This window comes from Delphinapterus leucas, chromosome 5, assembly GCF_059928025.1.
Source record: "Delphinapterus leucas isolate spDelLeu-1000000601 "Yukka" chromosome 5, BTC_Dleu_Yukka2, whole genome shotgun sequence".
NCBI lineage: Eukaryota > Metazoa > Chordata > Mammalia > Artiodactyla > Monodontidae > Delphinapterus > Delphinapterus leucas.
In genome coordinates this window covers 72591340-72613123 of record NC_143133.1, presented here as the reverse complement: position 1 = coordinate 72613123, position 21784 = coordinate 72591340, and the positions used below count along the sequence as shown (strand labels likewise).

The 21784-nt window shown below is 48.1% G+C and overlaps 2 protein-coding genes across 2 annotated transcripts in view; one reads left to right on the top strand and one right to left on the bottom strand.

The window, feature by feature from the left end:
* SCFD2 (sec1 family domain containing 2) overlaps positions 1-15896 on the top strand; it is a 402719-nt gene extending 386823 nt beyond the window's left edge. Inside the window, exon 9 of the mRNA XM_022564339.3 lies at positions 7355-15896. Coding sequence (XP_022420047.1) covers positions 7355-7447 — 93 coding nt within the window. The 3' untranslated portion in view covers positions 7448-15896. The remainder of the gene's footprint in view (positions 1-7354) is intronic.
* RASL11B (RAS like family 11 member B) lies at positions 15290-19813 on the bottom strand. The gene is made up of 4 exons (XM_022564354.3): positions 19471-19813; positions 18803-18859; positions 17561-17637; positions 15290-16769 (listed from the first exon to the last, which is right to left on the bottom strand). The coding sequence occupies exons 1-4, from the start codon at positions 19610-19612 to the stop codon at positions 16299-16301; spliced, it is 747 nt and encodes a 248-aa protein (XP_022420062.1). The 5' UTR covers positions 19613-19813; the 3' UTR covers positions 15290-16298.
* Between the last annotated feature and the right edge of the window lie 1971 nt (positions 19814-21784).

Below are 21784 nucleotides of genomic sequence, written 5' to 3'. Positions count from 1 at the left end.
TCTGGGATTATGGACAACTAAAACCACTCTGTCTTTTGTATCAATTGCTATGATCCGTACCTACTGTATATCAACATGGGTGCTTTTTGGACCCAGGTGCAGGAACTTACAGTCTCTTAAACTGGATCAGTCGATTATCCAGTAAACATTTATTGAGCATCTACTCTGTGCCAAGCACTGTTCTTTGTGCTGAGGATAGAGCGGTGACCAAGCCAGACTCGTTCCTGCTTTCATGGAACTTACATTCTAATAGTAAGTGATTGACTGACATTAAACACGGAAGCTCCAGCTAGACATGAGTGTTCCGGGAACATAGGCAGGTGCTGTGATGGGAATACCTGGGGGCTTGGAGGCAAGAGGTTCCTTCAGATGGCACCGGCTTCCCCTGGAGCAGAAGGCTGGTGAGCTGAGATTTGCAAGGCATTCGGGGATCTGCTCTTCAAAGGAAACTGCTGATAGAAGTCACTTAAGGCACATCCAGAAATGAATTCTCTTTTACAAGAGATGGTAAGGATAGCACGAAACAGTGGAATCCAGAAACCGCATTAGCGGCTGCTAGTCCTCGAGGATGGTTGCTATACTCTAAAACGGGGTGTTTTCTCCACTCTTCATCTGTGGTTCTTGGTAAACGTGCCGAGAGGAAGTGGGCAGCTGGAGAAGGCCCTCCTTCCTGACTACAAAAAAAAAGGATCAAAGAGGCAACCTCTCAACCCCACTGCAAACAGCCACAGCCATGAGCAGGAGACTTTGCAGGCTTGCCCTGGTCTGGGGTGCGTGTGCTCAGCACCGGCCTCTCTCATTCCAGACAGCTCTGCAGGCTGAACCCTGTAGCTGGGTCGTGGCCAAGAGGCCAGCAGAAGCCTGCGATTGTGGAAGGAAAATAACAGGGAGGGACCCCTCCAGAAAATACAGGGAAAGGCCAGCTCAGGAAACAGAGGAAGACCGAGTGACCAAGCTGACCCTGCCATCACAGCTCTTCACGGGCTAGTGCACGTTGCCCAGCCACACTTTCATGGGCATCCACATTTCTGGAGCTGAACATTTAGTGAGAATGTAAGAGGAAAAAAAAATTAGATCCAGAAATATGCTCATACGCATACAATTTTGCACAACTGTGGAGGTTCAAGGATACCTAAATCCTGGGTGTATACCGTGGCTCCAGGTTATTCTAAAATTTGAAGCCCCAAAGAGAAGAGTCAAGCGACTTCCTTTTTTTTTTTTTGGTCTACATTTAATTTGTTCTGAAGTTTCTTACTCTAAGGAAAATGTCAGTGAGATTCAAAATTTTTGTTTTTACCTGAGTTAGCTCAGGGCCTTATAATTTGAAATATTAGACGGCATTACACTGTTCATATTGTTCCTCTTAACATTACCCTTCATTCCTACGCACTTCATGTGTCTTTGATATTTGTAGCAATCCAGGTAACAACGCTGAAGTCATTTACAGTGGAATGTTTTTGTTCTTGTTGTTTTCCCTCAAGAGACTTCTTTTTAAACAACCATCATGAGGGACAAAAGCGAAGAGGCGTCTGAAATCTCATCAGGTTCCTTAGGAGAGCCTAAGCACAGCACGCTCACCCCTCAGGCAATGAGAAGGCAGTGAGTTTTCCAGAAAGCTCGTCATGTCTGTTTAATTAATCCACTGCCCCACTGTTTTAACGATACAAACATTTTATGTTTAACACACGTGTGTACGTGCGTGTATACGTGCAGCACCTGTGCTAATGGGGGTGAGTGGTGCCTTGAATCTGACATGTGCTCCAAAACCAGTTCATCAGCTGGATGAATATGCGTGTTGGTACCTGTGCGTATTAGTCGCTTTTACTGGGAAGCATCTCCCAAGGTCAAAAGAAAAATAGAGAAAAATGATTTTTTACCCCCCTCTCCTTTCACTTCACAATGTTAGAAACCAGAGGGATATGGAGTCTAAATCCTGGGTTGCCGGCTTCCCCCTGTTCAGCAGAAATGGAACAGGAAGATGCTGGCACCTACAAGTTATGACCCGGAGAAGCAGAAGGTGGAGAGAAAGCTAGCAGGCTGGGTCACTCTTGCAGGAGCCAGGGTGGGCTGAGGACAGAGACAAGATGCCCCTCCTTCAGCTGGAGTAGAGAGCCTGTGTGGAGCCCCAAAGGCAGCTTTTTAGGGGCTTGGTTCAGAGGCACCCTGGTGTCCTTCACCCTTGCCTCCCCGATGGAAATTTTCATCAGTGCCCTTGGTTGCCTGGGAAAAAGCCAGTCCTCCGAAAGGAGCTCTAGTGCTTAATTTATTTCATATCACACATTGATGACTATGTTCATAAAATTTAAACTTCATATCCAACAGGCCAATTTCAGATTGCTTTAAGCATTTTCTTTTTCATTTTTGAGTGCCATTTCCCCCCATTTAGCTAACTTTTTATAATTTTAAGGACTATTTCAGTCAAATAAGGCAGAAATGCTTTTTGTCGAATATGCTCAAAAACAGGAAATGCTCAAAAGCGTTCTGAAGAACAAAAGACGCCTAAGATGTGAAAATGCTTAAGGACCATCAGCTATTATACTATAAAGGAAATGTTAGTGGTGTGATACTGCTTGTTCTTCAAAATCAGAATTTTAGACAAGTGGGTTTTCAGCTGAACTGATTTGAAACAAATTTACGCAGAGCTATTTGAGATACCAGAGCCTCCTGGTGTGAAAAACTTCCTGCTGGCTAAGCTCACTGCCTCCTTCCTAGTCTTGTTTTTGTTCATTCATTTAATCAGTCATTGGCTAACTCACTATATCGAGGACCTGCTAGGTATCAGGCACTGTGCCAGCACACAACAAAGAAACAAGGAATACAATGTGATACCAACAGCCATGGGAACATCCTCAGTCTTCAGAGAGGGGTGGTCTGGGAGGGCTTCTGGGAGGTGGTGATGCCTGAGTAGATTATTGAAGGATGATTAAGAGGACTTCAGGCAAAGAGTTGGGAACTCTCGTTCCAGATGAAGAAGCATCCTCAAAGTGCCATTTGTGAAACTGCAGATCATTTAGGGTGGCTGGAATGTGGAACCAGTGGTGAGGGGTGTGTGGTGGCCAGGGGTGTGGAGGGGTGTGGAGTGCTGAACAGCCATCAGTCTCTAAAGTCCTGGAATGCTCTCTAAGACGGTTGGACTTACAGATTTTTGGTTTGTGGTTACCATGAGGTTTTGATATAGCAGTCTATATACATACAAGATTGTTTTAAGTTGCTGGTCTCTTAATTTCAAGTGCATTTCCAACATCCTGCATTTTGATATCATATTTATGTCTGGAGGATTTCCTACCTTTACTGTATGTTTGCCTTTACTCGTGAGCTTTTCCATTCGTAATTTTCCTTTTTCTAGTTGTGGCCTTTTCTTTTCCCTCTAGAGAAGTTCCTCTAGCATTTGTTACAAAGCTGGTCTGATGGTGCTGATTTCTCTTAGCTTTTGCTTGTCTGTAAAGCTTTTGATTTCCCCATCCAGTCTGAATGAGAGCCTTGCTGGGTAGAGTATTCTTGGTTGTTGGTTTTTCCCTTTTATCGCTTTAAATATATACTGCCGCTCCCTTCTAGCCTGCAGAGTTTCTGCTGAAAAATCAGCTGATAATCTTACGGGGATTCCCTTGTATGTTATTTGTTGCTTTTCCCTTGTTGCTTTTAATATTTTCTCTTTGTCTTTAATTTTTGTCAGTTTGATTAATATGTGCCTTGGTGTGTGCCTCTTTGGATTTATCCCGTATGGGACTCTCTGCACTTCCTGGACTTGAGAATGTTTCCTTTCCCAAGTTAGGGAAGTTTTCGGCTATTATCTCTTCAAATATTTTCTCAGGCCCTTTCTCTCTCTCTTTTCCTTCTGAGACCCCTATAATATGAATGTTGGTACATTTTATGTTGTCCCAGAGGTCTCTTAGACTGCCCTTATTTCTTTCATTCTTCTTTCTTTATTCTATCCCACAGCACTGGGTCAGGCTTATAAATGGTGGAGAGCAGGCAGTCAGGATTTTAAACTTATGAATAAATACAATCAGATTTACACTTGGGGAAGATGGCTCTGGCACGTTTATCTCCTCTGAGTCCACCCCAGTAACTGCGGTGAGCTGAATAGAGGGAGTGCAGCAGAGGAGGAGAAGAGTGAAGATGGTGATGATGACGAAGACGATAATAGCAGGTACCCTTTTAAGCCCCTCCAGAGCCTGTCATTGCGCTAAGTGTTTTCTAGGTATGTTCACATTTGACCCTCATGATAATCGTGTGAGGTGGATATCATTATTCCCACCTTATAGATGAGGACTTGAGACTCAGAGTGATTAAGCAAATTCTCCAGGGTCCATCGCCTGGCAGGTGGCCAGCTGGGGCCCAGCTCAAACTGGACACCCTAGCTAAGCCTGTGCTCTTAACGACTGTACTATCCGGCGAGAGTCCTTGGTCTCAGCTTCCTCCTTTCCTCCCCTCCTCAAAGACCCCCTCAGTTACTTCACAGGCTGCCTTTGTTTTCCATCTGCTTCTTTTCAGCCCTCCACAGGGCATGCCCCAGACACCCTCTGGTTTAGCCCTCATGCTGTCTAAATACCCATATGTCTAGATGTGAGGGTCCTGGTCCTTGATTCCAGCTCGGTGGAGGTGACCGAACCCATAGTCACTGTCAGCCATGACTGAAAGCCCAGCACACGGCCTGAGAGTGACAGATTCTTTTAGCTTAGTTCTCACTGCTCTAGAAGTGTCCACATCAACCGAGTCTACAACCTTTCCCCTCCAAGTTCCTCAACCCTGTTAATAAGACTTAACCATCCTGTGGGACTCACTCTAGCCATTACACTTGCCCTCACCTCAGCCAGAGAGGAATTCACCGTCTTGGCATTGGAGCTAAGGACCCCAGGGGCTGGCAGCGGTGGTGGAGCCTGGCAAGCAGGAGGGCAGGGGAGGGGCTGTGGCCATCAGCTTCCCTGGCCTCTCCTACCTCTCAAGAGTCTATTCTTATGCAAAGGATTTTTGTCTTTATGTGTGCATTTTTTAAAATATCTGAATAAGGGTTTCTTAACCTGCCTATGAGTCCTAGTTATCCACCTAAACCTCACCTAAAACTATACTCGGAATCTTGTGTGTACACATATGCATATTTTTCTAGAGAGTTTTTAGCTTTCATAAGGTTCAAAAGGAGGCCTATGACGCAATCACAAAACACAATCAAATAGCAGCTCAGAATCGCTGAGCACCTCACGTGCTCTACGCACTTGGCCTTCTGTAATCCTTGCCACAGTGCTACAAGCTCGGGGCTGTTGCTTTTCTTCTGGGAAGGACAGAGTGAGGCCCCAGGTGAAGTGACCCTCCCCGGGGCATGTAGCCCATCCGCAGTGGAGCCGGGCTCTACTAGCATCTGGTGAGCGTGCTGGTCTGGGCACCGCCAGACTCAACCATCTGTTGGACCTGGCCCAGAAGCCCCCGAGGAGTGAGTAGAGACCCTGTCCTCTCTCTCCAGAGCCACATATTCAAATGGCATCTACACCATGTGATAAGGGGGTGCTAATGTTCACTACCTGCCCTCAGGCTCTCATCACATGGCTTTCTAGGAAAGATGTGAGCACAGATCGCTGTGTATTTTTTTCTGCCAGAAATATGACTTGGCTGACATTAGCCATATATTTTCAAGGATAATTCTCTTTCAAAAAATAGTAACATCACTGCTTTCAAAGATTAATTTTTGTTTTAAACAGAAAACTTTTTAATAACCTCGTTTCTTTGACAACAACAAGCACAAGAAAATTATAAAATGCTTCCTTCTCTCCTCCCCTCCCTCAGCTTCTCCTCCACATTGGAGCATAGGCTCTGGTTTTTGGCCAGTGAGTTGGTTAATTCATTGCTTTGGTTCCACCTGGGATAGCTTTGGGGGTGGGAGGGGTAGAGAGTGAGGTGTGAGTGCCAACTTGCTTCCCCGCAAGAGGCCTGGCCAGGCGGTGTGGCCCCTTGAAGCCAGGCCTGCTGCCGGCCTGCGACCCCCCACGCTCAGGGGCTGGGCTGTGGCACCTGACTCATACGTCCTTCCCACTTCCCATAGTCACCCCCTTATCTACTGGGTGTACAACCCCTGCCTGGGCAAAACCTCACCAGCCTGACAGAGCGCATCACTGCTCCAGCCCAGCCCTGGGGAATGAGCTCTCCCAGTGCTGCAGAGGGAAATCTGCCCCAGAAGAACGGCCCAGTCTCAGGGAAGCAGAAAGGGACATTACGACGACAGGCCAGAGAGGCCCAAAGGTCCATGTGGACTAGGGAAGTAAGCAGCCTTCCCAGAGCCCTTGATGATAGAGGAGTGACCAGACAGACGCTTGGACGCTGAAGCCAGCCTGCCTGGGTTGGAATCCTGACTCAACTGCTTCTGCTTCCTGTGTGTCCTTGGACAAGTGGCTTAACCTTTCTGTACTTTATTTTCCTTATCTGCAAAATAGGAATAATACATGTACCTACTTCATAGGGTTGTTATGAAGATTAAATGGATATTAAATGAGATCATCCTCAGTGCGGGGCCTACCATAAGGACTAATAAATATTAGCAGATATCATCATTATTATCATCATGGTTATGGGTCAAACGGTGTCCCTCCCGAAAGGTGTTAAAGTCTGAACCCCTAGTACCCATGAATGTGGCCTTATTGGAAATAGGTCTTGCAGATTATCAAATTAAGATGAGGTCATTAGGGTGAGCCCTGATCCTGTATGACTGTGTCCTGCTGAAAGGGGAAATGTGGACACAGAGACAGACACACGTAGAGGGAAGACAGTGTGCAGACCTAAGGGAGCTTAAGAGGGAAGATTCTCCCTCACAACCCTTAGAAGCAACCAACCCTGCCAACACCTTGCTCTTGGACTTCTGGCTTCCAGAAGTGTGAGACAGGAACTTTCTGTTACTGAAGTTTGGGGTACTAAGAAATTAATACAGCCGTCATCATTATCACCCACAGCGACAGCCAGCTCTTGAGTGTGCCTTCTCTCTTTCCCTGAAGCAGCAAAGGCTCCCTAGAAGAGGGAGAGACCTCTCTGTTGAGGTCACATTACTGGATCACAGAGCAACGGTCTGATCGAGTTCAATTCAGCAGCAAGGTGGTGGCTGGGCTCAGCCCTGCTCAGTGCCCACTGGTTAAAGGCTCAGCACACGCAGCCCACCCTCCCACCAGCCATCCTTCCCAGCCTGTGCGCCCTTCCTTACGCCCAGGACGCTAGCATCGGCGGCATTCAAGCTGCCGCCTTCTGCCTTTTCCTCCACAGTACCCACTCCATGCCTTCCCCCAAAGAAATGTGTTGCATTTTATTTCTCATCATCTAATAAGCTGGGATTGGCTCTCCTAATTGTCTGCGGTGTGTTTGCCCCTCCCGTTGTTAGGTAATCGTGCTGTCCACGCGACTCCTAAAGCCAACTAATATCCCTGAACTGTTATTTACAACTGACCGGCTGCATCCAGACCTTGGCTTCTGAGCATCTGCTGAGAAGAGGAGACCTACCCGAGCTGGAAATCCCAATACTATTTTCTGTCCCCATCCAAGATATGCCTCCCAAACCAGTGTCCCTGTTACTAATCGTGGGTATGACTGAATTATGCCCAAAGAATCTTTTTTTTTTTAACATCTTTATTGGAGTATAATTGCTTTACAATGGTGTGTTAGTTTCTGCTTTATAACAAAGTGAATCAGCTATACATATACACATATATCCCCATATCTCCTCCCTCTTGCGTCTCCCTGCCACCCTCCCTATCCCACCCCTCTAGGTGGTCACAAAGCACCGAGCTGATCTCCCTGTGCCATGCGGCTGCTTCCCACTAGCTATCTATTTTACATTGGGTAGTGTATATATGTCCATGCCACTCTCTCACTTCGTCCCAGATTACCCTTCCCCCTCCCCGTGTCCTCAAGTCCATTCTCTATGTCTGCATCTTTCTTCCTGTCCTGCCCCTCGGTTCTTCAGAACCTTTTTTTTAGATTCCATATATAAGTGTTAGCATACGGTACTTCTTTTTCTCTTTCTGACTTACTTCACTCTGTATGACAGACTCTAGGTCCATCCACCTCACTACAAATAACTCAATTTCGTTTCTTTTTATGGTTGAGTAGTATTCCATTGTACATATGTGGCACATCTTCTTTATCCATTCATCTGTGGATGGACACTTAGGTTGCTTTGCCCAAAGGATCTTGATACCCACACAGTGAAGTACTTTGCTGGCATTGCTGAGATTCTTAAAAAAAAAAAAAAAAATTTCATTTTTCTAAAGGCATCAAACTGCCTTTCAGCTGGCCTAATTCATGATAATTCCACTTTATCCTTAACCCTCTCTCTGTGATCTTTCTGATTCCACCTGCAGGTTCATTCATTCTAAATGAGTGCCTGTTGGTGAGTATTGGTAGATTACAAGACGTTTGATCCGCAGTTGCTCAAGGAGAAGTTCCCCATGCTTTAGAATCGTGAGTGTGAGGAAAGTTTGGTTTTTAAGATTATGTAGCTGAGGAGGGAATGCTGCAAATAGGATCTGAGGCTTTGTTTCTCTCTTGATCTGAGACATTTCTGAAAAGGCCCGAAGGGAGGGGTAGTGGCTAGGGCCGTGCTGATTGTCTGCCTGTGTTGTAAATCGCCTGCCTGTACAAAGGGCTACATTGTTCCAGTTTGCTTACTGGGCAGGGCTGCCAGCCTGCTTGGAACAGGAGTGGGAGAGAGGTTGATTGGAGGGCTGTGCCTGCCTGTAGAAGGTTTCCTCTCCTCCCCAAGGAAGGCCCCAATAAAGATATCTAGTCCAGGGAGTCTAGGTTGGAACCTCACCCCCCATGACTTTTGTGATATCACATTTCTATAGAAGTATAAAGCTTTCTTTTCTGTGAGTCTAACGCTTCCTTCTAGCCATAACAGAAAAACCTAGACTGACAGAGTGAAATTATATAAGAGCTCCAGCAAAAATGAACTGCTTGGAACCCACACATTTGTAGGTGTATAGTTCATGGAAATTTCTAACATCTCTGAAAGAAGTTTGTAATAAAGAGACAAAGCTGCAAAATACTGGCTAGTGTGGATTAAACAGAGGAAATAAAATGTAAACCAAAACATTCATGTGTCTCTGCTTTTAGTTCTCTACAAAACACTGTTTTGAGAAAACTGTGAGGTTGGAAATCATTTTGAGATGTCATTGAAGCAGGTTTTCTAGACACCAACGTTCTTTATTTTGTCCAAGTATGTTTTCCACCTAACACCAGTTCCTTCACGGTGCTGAAATACTGGAGACCTCGGATGCTTCTTCCATTCCACTCAGTTAAAAGTTTGAATTTGAATAAGGAAGAAAATGGCAAATAGCCCCAAAGAGATGATCATTAAAGCAAAGATCACTCTTTTCTAAAAATAAAGAAGTAACCTGGGGGCTTCCCTGGTGGCATAGTGGTTGAGAATCTGCCTGCCAGTATAGGGGACATGGGTTCGAGCCCTGGTCCGGGAAGATCCCAAATGCCGCGGAGCAACTAAGCCCGTGTGCCACAACTACTGAGCCTGCGCTCTAGAACCCGCGAGCCACAACTACTGAGCCCGTGTGCTACAATTACTGAAGCCCGCGTGCCTAGAGCCCGTGCTCCACAACAAGAGAAGCCACTGCAATGAGAAGCCCACGCACCAAAATGAAGAGTAGCCCCCACTCGCCGCAACTAGAGAAAGCCCGCACGCAGCAACGAAGACCCAACGCAGCCAAAAATTAAAAAAATTTTAAAAAAAAGAAGTAACCTGTTGTGTGTCTCCAATCTGCATTCATTCATTCATTCATTCATTCCCAACTATCCAGCGGTATGTACCAGGCACTCCAAGAGCTTCTGCCCATGATATGGGGAAGGAGAGCGGTGCATCCCGGACACAATGGCTCTCACAGAACGAGCAGCTGGTGCTTCTCCTGACACTCGAGCCCTGTGTGAGGATCTGCTCAAGGATCAGTGTTTGGTTTTTTTTGGTTTTTTTTTTTTTCTTTTGGCCTTACCCCATGGCTTGCAGGATCTTAGGTCCCTGACCAGGGACCGAACCCAGGCCCTCAGCAGTGGAAGCCCAGAGTCCTAACCACCGGGCCGCCAGGGAATTCCCGAGTTTAAGTTTTAAACCATATGTCTATATGCAACGGAAACTTTCGGGAAATAGAAAAACCAAACTGCTAACAAGTGGTTCCCTCTGGGAAGCAGCATATTATAGGAGGACTAAGAAAAGGGAACGTCTCGCTCTCAGTATATTTGTGTCATTTGAATATGTTTCACAGAAGACATGTATTTGTGTTTTACTTCCGTGCCTTGAATGTATTTTTACAAGTTAATTTTCTCTTTTATAAAAGAATATTCAAAAGCTTCTCATCTGAAATGATAAACAGAGGAAGTTTCTGATTGTAAACATTATCATTCAGCAGTTACTATGTCCCGAAAATGCTCTCAGTACTAGATTAAATATGGTCCAAAGCAGCCTCTGAGTGATGGGGGGAACGTGAAAGGTTTAGTTTATAATCGTCTTTTTCCATCTCTGTGGTCGCTGGTTGGAGGAATTGAGCTAGGCAGACAATCAGGTAGCGGAAGGCTTTGGAGGAAATGTGAGCTGAAAGAAGATCCTGGGGATCAGAGTTTGGTTTGAATAAGAAGGTGGGAGGCACGACTTGGTGTAAATCCTGCAAAGAGCCTTTACCAGATAAGAAAAAAGAGGGGACTCTGGAAGTAGCACATCGGGCCCCTGGGCGGAGCTTCCCGAAACCTCTCTGGCGTTGCCTTCTTCTTGGGCTCACTGCCCGGGAGAGGAGGGGGTGAGGGAGAAACGATCGTGCCCTTGGTGTGCTATGAAGGAGCAGTGGTTAGAACAGAGCTCCATAGTTTTGTCTGGGTTTAAGTCTCAGCTCTGCCACTCCCAGCAGTGTGTACCTCTCCAAGCCTTAGTGCCTCCATCTGTAAATGCTGATAATAATGAGTGGTACCTACCTCGTGAGAGGGCTGCTGTAGGGGACGCCATCCCTAACGCAGCCTGCACAGGACACCAAGGAATGTGGGTTCTCACTGCTGAGGACAGCAAGGAACTCACCCCACAAAATGATGAAGTCTCAAAAGGCGGATAATGTCAAATGAAGAGAAAATCTGGAAGCATTCCCAGGGTCCACAAGGAGAGGAGAAGACGGAGGAGGAATAATGCCCTGGTCCCACCTACTTCCAGGATGATACAGCCCAGAGGCCAGGAGCAGCGCCTGGAGCCCCATCCCGTGGCTTGGGTTCCAATCCCGCCTCCTCCGCACAAAGGTTCACTTCTCCTGGTCTCAGTTGACTATGAATTGGACAATGATAGGACATACCACGTTGAGTTGTTGTGAGAATTAAAAGAGTTAATACGTGTAAAGCATTTAGAACGTGGCACTTGGCAAGCTGGCTAAGAGCACAGAAGAATCACCATTATTGGCAGCTAATGTCTAATGATTGCCCATGCAGAGCCCTGTCCCTGAGAGAACTTTCTCCATCCCTAATGTTAGCTACAGAGTAGTTATGTGGACTCTGAGACTGACACCCTGACTGAACCATTTCAACCTCATCCAAATGCACCAGTTCTAAAGGGATTTCCCCCCCGCCAGATGTCAGCCACCTGAAGGTGGCTTAAAAGGCCGAGCTGGGTGTTTACTGTGGTTTCTCCTCTCTCCGCCTGGGTCTGAGTGTTCACCACCTAAACCCTGGCTGGTCAGAGCCAAAACAAGCACAGACAAATGCAAGCCTTCTGCCAAGGATCTCATCAGCCACTCTTCATAGACACAATTGATAGAGGTGTAAATACTCCTTAGCAATTGACTTCCACTTTTGTAAACCCTCCTTCTGGAGTCTGCTTCCCAGCAAACATAGCGGGCACGACAGGTGTTTGGAGGTACGGCAGCCAGGGGTTGTCCCCAGAGGGCTGGGGCCTATGGATATGGCTCCGTCGACCCCAGACCCCTCCATTACAGCGTTACCCAATAACAAAGACTTCCATCAGGCTCGCCCCAAGACTACTATTATTTATTAAACCCCGGTTACCAGAAACAGAATCCCAACAACAAATAATCCAGGATTACAAATGTCGTCTGCCATTGCTGCCCAGGAAACATTAAGAGAAAACTCCATCTCTATTTTAAGAGACAAAACCAGACGCCGGGGGGCATTTGAGAGCAGAGGAGTGAGGGATACTTGCCACAATCAGCGATAACCCCGATCCTGTGCTCTTCTCACCGAATTAGGAGAGTCATGAGGACAATAAGAACTTTCTGGAAGTTTCTCCTTTTAGACTCTGAAGGGAGTGCAGAAAACACAAGTTCTCCTGGGTTATTTATTGTAACAAATAGAGCCCTGTCATTCGTCGTGGCCACTGCCAGGCGCCCTGTCTTGAGTTACCGGCAGAGACTTGGCCGGGCAGCCCGTCCCCCGCTGGTGCAGCCCTGGAGTTACCCAACTGCTCGCTCCTGAGGGATCTGCCCAGAGGCTTGTGCGTTTGTCCAGAAAGCACATCTGCTTTCTCCCCTGCAGGGTGTAACATGAATGTCGGAATCCCGCTTTTCACCAGAACGAGGGGCTCACTGTAGGCAGGCCCGCAGCTCTTGAACCTGGGGCTCAGGGCAGCCCGGTGGCCGGGCGCTGACAGGGAGCCGTCGTGGTCCCCGGCGCAGCGCCAGGCCCGCCGCAGAGTGTTCGGATGGTTTTGATTTGCGGCAGGGAGGAAGCTCGAAAGCCAGACATCTCGACGGACAAGGATCCGGTGCCGAGGCAGACGGGCTGTGGGCTGTGCTGGCCCCCGCCCCAGCCTGGACGTCTTTATTACTGAGCTGGGACTGCAGGCCAGTGTGATAGCAAGAGCAGATGTGGCCATGGCAGCCAGGCGGGGCCACGAGCCCAGGGTAGGAGCAGGGAGGTGGAGGGAAGCCCGACAGGGACCACGGGCCGGGCAGGGAGGGCCAGCGTCTGCAAGCAGAGGAGAGGAGAGCTCCGTGCACTGGGGGCTTTGCTTAGAGGAGCCGGGGCTGGGCAGCGGAGGGCCGGCTGCCTGGCGTCTAGGCCGTGGCATCAGGCAGACGTGGTGGAGTCCTGGATCCGAATCTGCCACTTAGGAGCTCATTCTTCTGAGCCTCCCTTCTCCGCATCTGTAGCAGGGACTGAAAATGGATTGTGGGGTTGGTGTGGAGAATGGAAGTTATTTCAAGTACCCCCTACAGTGCCTGGCACAGAGGTTTTCAGAAACAGTGAATGTTACCGTCTGTGTGACCCCAGCTTTCATCTCTCTGAGCCTCAGTTTCCTCATCTTTAAACTGGCGGTGGAATTATTACCTTCCTTGCAGGATTCTTCAGAAGATTAAAGGAGATGGATTATAACCTGGGCACACTGTAAATGCTCAGGAAATTCTGATTCCTTTCTCCATTCCCCTGTACACACTTACACACCCCTCCCTTCCCCTACCCAGGTGGCAAAGGGAGCCATCCCCTACCCGGGTGGGAGAAGGCCATTTCTCAGTGCCATATGATTATAGATCAGAAATTAAAACCAAAGAGGAATTCAGAGTATAATGAAAGGGATGAACAAAGGTAAAGAAATATGAAGCTAAATTCACGAGAAGAAAACATGGTGTATTCTAGAACTATAAATAGTCAAGTCAGCCTGAGACAGCGGACAGAACTGGGACTTGGGTGGTTTCCAGCCGGGAGTCAATCTCTCTCTCCCAGAATGGCCTCCAACAAACCACTTTATCCCCAGGGTAGGCTGGAGCCCTGAGACCCTTTCAACGTGAATTTCTAAAATGAAATGTAAGAGACCGAGTCCAGCGCTGTGGGGATGTGAGGGGCAACGGGGAAGTGCCAGGAGGTCAGGGAGGGCAGCTCACAAAGGAGTAGAGGCCTGCTGTGAGGTCTGCTGACTCTTGGAGCAGGTGGAAAGGAGAGGAGGAAGCAGGGTGCCTCTCATAAACAGAGGACGTCTGGCGCCGCTCAGCACCTTTGCAAGATAAAGCCCCCGGGAAAATTCATCTTCTTTAACTCCAGAACATGGGTAGAAGACCATTGGTAAGTATATAAAGATGAACCTCTCACTCACTGGACATTACTAATATAGCCACATAGAATGAATGAAAACAAACGTGAACAGAATCTAGTCAGAGATCCTTGTCTCACTGCCTTTGAAATGAGACGTTTTTAGAATCTCATGTGAGCGCTGTTCCCTCCCTCACCCCCCCTCACCCCAACACCTTCTCAGAGGTTCGGTTAGGCTTGAAGTGTAGAAAATTGCTCTCCATGGAAGGAAGGTTTGGGACCTCACCAGAAGCCCCGTCAAGAGCAGGCAGGACATTTACCCTGTGGGAAAACAGATTTGAAAATCTGGTACCGTTCCGTAGTAGGCCCTCAACTATTCATTATGGCTGCTTCTCTTGGTCCCAAGGCCCCCTATATGTGGCAGTGGCCCATATATGAAATATTATAAAGGACTAAGAAAATTGAATATAGTCAGAAGACATTGATTCATGCCCTTTGTGTGAACTCGAGGACATCACTCGAAACTCAGAGCCTGTTTTTCTCATCTGTAAAATGGTCGTATTACCTCCCCCGCCCTCCCCACTGGTTTATCCTGAGGGTTAAATGAGATCAGGTATGTGAAAGCACTACACAGACAAATATAAGGTGTGACTATTTGCCCATAAAGGTGGTGACTCACTTAGCTTGTATGAAAGGTCTCCCAGGCTCGGATGGAAGCAGATGAGAGGCCTGGCAGTTTCAGCACACCACCTGGGGCAGGTGCTACATGGGAGGGGTTCCTGAACAGCCCCGGATCAACTGCTATGAGCTTCTGCAAAATGAGAACGAAGTGCACTTTCTGAAAGCAGCATACCCAAGGAAGATTTGCCAAATAGAGCACATATGGAGAAACAGTGGTCTTGTGTAGAAGCATGATCTTCACGGCTTAGCCAAGCGATCTCTGATCAACATAAAATATAGGGCCAGACATTTGTCTTAGGTTTACCTGGAGGATCAGGAAGGAAATGAATAGGAGATGTGCTTTACTCTTGACTAGAAAGCAGCAAATTACAATTTACAACTCTCACAGGCCGGGGCCTTTGACAAGTTATTTAACTTGTTTTCAAGCCTGTTTCCTCATCTGTAAAAGGGGGATAAGAAGAGAATGCGCTTCAGTGGTTTGTCGTGAGACTTAAGTGCTCACCCCAGGAAGGTATCATGCCCGACTCGACGTGCCCAAGAAGTACAAGGTGCCGAGTAATACTTTGTCTGAAGGACAGAAGGTGAACGTTTCAATTAAGACCAAGTCAGACGTCTCCTCTTTTAAAATGAGCTTTATTGTACATAAAATAAATTAATTACAGTTTAAGCCAAAAGCATGAGTGGCTTTTTAAAGTGCATCTGTGTAGGAGATTTGGCGGTCACCCCTGCATCTGTTCACTCGCTTTAAGATAGTGTTTCCGTAGTTAAGCCACAACTCGGCCAGGTCTAGAAACAACCCAGCGTCATTGCTGTGTTTACACAAATCAGACCAAAATAAATGGACACACTTTGTTTTTCTGTACCTGATGCAACGATTAAAAAAGAAAAATTATACAGTCTCACAATTACTCAAAGTCTGGGGCTGAAGAGTTTGTGTTCTCAACCACTCAACACGTACCCAGCTCAGCATACTCACCCCATGTCAGGAGGATGCAGGCCCATAAGCTTACACATGTCTGTATATATAACATTCGGCCCATAAACTCCACCCTTTTTAGTGGGGTGGGGTAGTATTTTCTCCTGTTCTTTAAAAGAAAAAGAAATCTGGGTATCCTTCAGGTTAGAAGGGCATTCTATAAGGAAGCGTATTCCAGAGACACATATACTCGTGTAAGAAAAGCAATTCTTCCTCTTGGGAGGAGGGGAAAAAAAAAAAAGGAAAAGAAAGAAAGAAGAAAAAAAAAAAGAGGAAAGCCTGTGAATGCTTAATCCATTCTTTCATTCCCAATGTAAATCACATCAATATATTGGCTGAAATTACAACTGACTGTCATTTACAAGGTAGTTAACAAAATCCCCAGCGATCGTGCCCCGTCCCCACTCCAGAGGAAAAGACATGGAGGACATTTCACGAATTCGGAGGGTGGCAGTGGGCTCGTTCAAGCTGCATCGGTTCTGTCCCCCTGCTCAGGACAACGCTTCCTCGTGTGCAGCAGTTCCATGGGCCCTCCTGGCCCCTCTGCTCCAGCCCTTCCTGGAACCATGAATAACTGCCCGCACCCAACATTCCTGCAGAACCTCGGGCCTCTTCCCGGGAAGACCAAACCCCCTTGAGCAGCTCGGCGTCAGACAGAGGTGACAGTCCTGACTTTGGCAGAGAGGGCTTGCTTGAACCTCCTCTTGAGGTCCTGCATGTTGGGGGACTTGGGCCTGGGGATGAGGGAGGTCCGTCGCTTCTCTGGCGTGCCACTGGGCTGCTGTTTGTGACTCACTTCCTTGCACAGCACGTGGAAAGCGCTGTAGACGTCGTTGTCGTTCTCGCTGACGGACACCTCGTAGAAGGAGCAGCCCAGCATGCTGGCCAGCTGCAGTCCAAGCTGAGGGTCCACCTGCCTGATGTGCAGCAGGTCGGCCTTGTTGGCCACGACGACCACGGGCAGCCGAGTGCCTGGGTGCAGCTGCTGCACGTGCTGGTGGAGCGGGCCGGTGAGTTCGTAGCTCTTGTAGTCGGTGATGGAGAAGACGATCACCACAGCGTCTGCCCAGCGGATGCATCTATTCAGCTGCTCGGTGCAGCTCAGGCCGTTCTCGTGGACCTGAAAGAGAGGGATGACGGCAAGGTGAAGGGTGAGGGCCGGAGAGAGCCCTGGCTCAGCTGGAGAGAGAATTCAAAAAGCCCTTAGCGGGAACACCAGGTTGCAGGCCGTAAACAAGTTCTATCCCCCCCACGCTTCAGCTTTCTCGACAATATGTTGATCCAGCTGCACGGAGCTGGAATAAATAACAGAGCAGCTCACCACACTCGAGTGGAAAATTGACCTGCAGAGAACTCCATGCAGAGAGACTTTGTAGTTGCATAAAATGGGAAATTAACTGGCTAGACAGTAAGTCTGGGGAAGTAAAGATAGGAGCTGGAAGCATTTAAACCTGGATAACTGCCCAGTTCAAGAGGGAAAAAAAAAAAATACACACGCGCGCATGGCTCTTTGTCTATAGCGTAACTTTCCACCATATAAAAATGATTCCAAGTGTTTGGAGACTATACCTAGATGTTTGATTTCTAATGCCAAAAACACAAATGTAAAAACTGACCTTTTTAACCATAGCAAGGGCATTTTGCCAAATCCAAGTGTGTTTGGTTTGGTCTTTCCTGCTGGGTAGAGTCCTCCTACGAGAAGATTTCTGCCCCTTAGCCAAGTCTCCCAAATTAAGCCAGGCTAAGACTGACCAACAGCCAGATACAACTGAAGTGTCAAACAACATATAAAAGCCTAGTGACTCCCCAAGTCTCTCTCCTCCTTCAGCAAGAGGTACTTTGGAAACAATCGAACAATTCCACGGCCAAGCAGACTCCCCTTTGATCTAGTCACATATCTCAGATACTCACCTGAATACCTGGAGTGTCTTGAACCTGAATAGCCAGGGTTTCACCTTCTATTTGGACTTGTCTGGTATAGAGATTACCTATAAAGGCAAAATTTTAAAAAGATAATGTCCTTCCTTCTTGTACAACTTTTAAAACATTGTGGGATATTTTTTTAACTTAGAAATTATAACCTGAACCAATGCACAAAAATATGCTGTAGTTTATTCTGTTTAATGGGCTTATTTCAGATTTTTTTTTTAAACAACTGCAATTTTAACCCCGTATTAGCAGGTTTATTAAAACTAGGACAAAGCTTGTACATTTTTGGAACCTTAGCTGTCGAATTTTAAACGAAGGTTCCATGTTTAGAGAATTTCCTTGAAAAAAATTTTTCTTGTTCAGCATGTGTGGAATTTGCTTTATTTTAGTACTTATCGCTCTTTGGCATAAATTTATATTCTAGCTATTAGATATAATGGTTTGGTGGGCAAATATTGTTAGTAAATTCACAACCAACATAATCAGTTGGAATATAAGTGTAACATAACATAGCTGACTCTACATCAAAGCACAAGGCTGCCATGCCTTATCTTGGGATGGTTTATATAGTGCGTTCCAAATAATCCCCTGTAGGTACTTCATATGGTCTAAGGAATTAAACAATTTGCTAACAGAGCATAGGTAGAAAGCCCTTAAGCCTCCCCAGTGGATATTCTTAATCATAGGGATTGAAAAAGTGTTCTATCATTTATTCAGGAACTCTCCTCCTAAAATTTTACCATTTAGTTATTTTTCTTTGTTAAGAAAAGAGAACTTTAGGTTTACAACTGCTCTCCTTTGGCCTTTGCTTTAAAAGGTCACCTCTGAAAGGCAGCCAGCAGAGAGGGCGAGGGGTAGGGGGAGGAGCTGGCCATCTTTTTTTTTTTTTTTTTTTTATGACTTTTGCAGGAGTGTTTTGAAGGGAGAGGCTCTTGAGTACAAAGGGTGCTTCCAACTGGGGTCCCTATAGTTAAAACATACCAAGGGGAATACTTTCAGGCACTTGATAAAATGATGAATGGGCTTGGAATGGAATGAGGCCAGATGGCAGTTATGGGAAGGGGGGGAGCACGGGACGGGGGCAAGGGAAGTTGCAAGTGGCAGGATCCCAGTGCTCAGACTGTCACTCTGAAGGAACCTGCCTGGTAGACACTGAAAAAAAAAAAAAGGGAACAGCAGTACTGGTGCAAGCTGACAGCATTTTCCTCAAATACATTTCCTCACCTGCATTTCTTTCATAGTCACCGATGAATCGTTTGGTGAGGAACCGGACCACCAGAGCTGCAGGTCAGAAAAGAGAAGGGAAAGAGAATTAACCTTGGCACAAGAAGTTAGGTTGGTCTCCACCCCTCCCCCAACCTAAAAAGCAACTCTCAGAGAAAGCCAGCCGACCACCACGTGAAATTCCTACCCTGCAGCGACGGGGAGGGGGCTGGAAGGCGTCGTGAATTATGGCTCTGTCCAGCTGGATGGGTCATTTGGTCCACCACCATCCTCGGAGCCCGGCTGAGCCACACCTAAGCCTTCCCGCAGACAAATGTCTTTCCTAACCTTAAAGATCTCCGGGAGAGGTTACGTTCACTAACTCCCCTTTCTGTGCCAGGGACTGCCAGAGGCTCAAGAACCCCAGAATTCGAATCCCAGTTGCGTCGGTGGTGTAGAGGGTCGTCTGGCCATCAGCAGTTTGTTTCCCTCATCTGATGAAGGAGGAGAGTGGAAACGAAGATGGCTGAGGTCCCTCCCGAGGGGCAGAGGATCAGTAGGAGAGGGTGGGCGATCCGGCTGCAGCTCCCACCTCTCCCCCACGCCTCGTTTAACCGCAACTCTCAGTGGGGGCCGCCCAACTCCAGCCCCAGAGGTAAGCGGGTTCTCGCCGGAGCGCTAAGACTCACCTGTCTTGCCCACGCCACTGGCGCCCACCACAGCGATCTTGACCAGGCGGCGACCCGCCGCCCCCAGGCAGCAATCGGCGGCGGCTACGCTGCCCGGGGCGGGGTACTCGGCGATAGTGCACATGTTCTGAATGAGGCGCATCGCCGCTTCGGCAGGGGCTTCAGCGCGCGGGACGGGACCTGCGAGACAGGAAGAGGCTCGCGCTACGCAGGAGCGGGCTGGTGGACCGGGCAGGGGGCTCCGCGGTATTAAAAAAAAAAAGAAAGAAAGAAAAAGAAAAAAAGCCCCGGAGCGGGCGCGGCGGGAGACTCCGGCTGGCTCGGGTTCCAGGCTGGGAGTGCAGCAGGGCTGCGCGCGCGCTGTTTTCTCCGGAGCCGGCCCCACCCCTTGTTTCCCGCGGCCAATCCCTGGGCTCCCTGCGCGAGGCCCCGCCCCCGGCGCCGCTCCGCGCGCGCCACGCCCCTGGGGTCGCCCAGAGCCAGTGCGGGGCCCCGTGAGCCTCGGAGAAAATGGGGCAGCCAGCAACAGGAGGCAACGGGTGGGCCGGAGCCGACGGCGCAGCCAATGGCGGCAGCCAAGGAGGGCGGCGCCGGGCACGGGCCGGGGTTCCGCTGTGCCGGGACGGGGCACATGCTGTGGCTGCGGGGTTGGGGGCGCCTCAGTTCCGGGAAGCGGGGCTCGGTCTGGGGGCGGCTGTGGGGGATGCCTCTTGGCCTGTCTGCCTGCCGTCCCCGAAGAGCGCGGCCTCGGACCCCCATTAGCATTCCCAGGCATCTGCACCCGCCAGGTGCCCAGCCCGGCCGCCCGCCCACTCCCCGCAGCCAACTGACCGATCGGCCAGCTCCGCCCACCCTCGGGGAACCTGCGCCCGGGAGGCCGGGGCCTCGAGGGTGTGAGCGCTCGGGGTCGCCCGTCTGGCTGCCCGGCCTCGTGCCTGTCTCCTTAATTTGGGTCGTGATTGTACTGACTTGGGTGCATCCGGAGTGGCATCCTGGATCATAGATTTGGCTACAGTGGCAATCAGTAACAAAGACCCCCGTACCCGCTCCCCTGAAATGTGACTTTAACTTTGGGGAAAAATAAAGTCACCCAGTTTGCTCTAGCTCTTGTTGGCAGGGTGGCGGATCACTCACCCTCTGACAAGCTCACGTGAACACACATACGGTCGAGTGCATGTACAGCATACCCAGAGGCAAATCTAGAAGTAATTATAGAACAAGCTTTCTAGCGCCTCACACGCACTCACACCTCCTCCAAGAGCTATGAAAAGGAAAGAAACAGTTATCCCAGCTGTCTCTGGATACTGACTAGATTGGGAGGCAGATATCGGAAAGCGTCTGCACTTAGCCTCTGGTTATGAGGGATGGCAAGTTTACTTAAGTGACTTGATGCCAATTTGCGCTCATAAAATCCCAAGCTCCACCCCTTACATTCTCACCGCAGAAAGGCATCTTCAGCGGTAGGCTGAATTCCCCATCCAAGCAACATTCTGTGGCTGGAACTGCTGTAAAATGTCACCAAACACTCAGGCTGACCACCTCCCCATTCCCTCCATCTCGCCCCCTCTCCTTCCCACCCTCCTAACCTGGTGGGCCCCCAAATGTTCCAGAGGCTTTTATCCTAAAGACAAATGACAGCAAACACTGTGGCACTGGGTCCACACCCACGTTAAAGGTTGAAACGTAAAAGTAAAGTAAACCAATTCCCTTATCTACACATGCCAGGCATCTAGTTTGACTCCTCCTTGCAACCTTGACTTAATTGACCAGGTATTTGACAGAATTTATGATGCAGACCCAGTTCAGACGTTGAGATGAACCCTCGGGCCTATCACGGTTTAGATGTTTGCAGGAATTCAAGGACGAAATAGAGTAATCTCAAATGGCTCAGCAGCAAGTCTTCTAGGATGGGCAACATAATTAGCAAGGTGCACAACCTTAATAAACACAAGAAAACGTTGACTTCTGGGGAGGTCACAGGAATGAAAGAAATTCAGCCATTTGAGTCAGAAGGGAAAAGAGTATATCCAAAATGCACTATGTTTTTCTGCATGGTTTAAATCAAACTTGAATTTTGCTCTTCATAAAAATTGCAAAAACGTACTATGTTTTTTGCCATAAAATCAAACTTAGCAAGACTATAATTACAGGTAACCATGTACTTTTCAACGCCCCCCCCCAGGAAAAAAAGCCTGTAATTCTGTCATGCTTATGTGGTAAAATAATTATGTAGTCTAAAGTTTTTGTTTAACTGCTTTTTACACACACACACCACACACAGAGACATGACGAAAGTTGTCAAGGGGAATTTTGC

Excerpts from the sequence above, each read along its gene's own strand:
- RASL11B (XM_022564354.3), bottom strand. The coding sequence starts at position 19,612 with ATGCGCCTCATTCAGAACATGTGCACTATCGCCGAGTACCCCGCCCCG. Across the intron at positions 18,860-19,470 it reads CAGTGGCGTGGGCAAGACAG|CTCTGGTGGTCCGGTTCCTC; the intron begins GTGAGTCTTAGC and ends TCTGACCTGCAG. Across the intron at positions 16,770-17,560 it reads AAGACACTCCAGGTATTCAG|GTCCACGAGAACGGCCTGAG; the intron begins GTGAGTATCTGA and ends CCTCTCTTTCAG.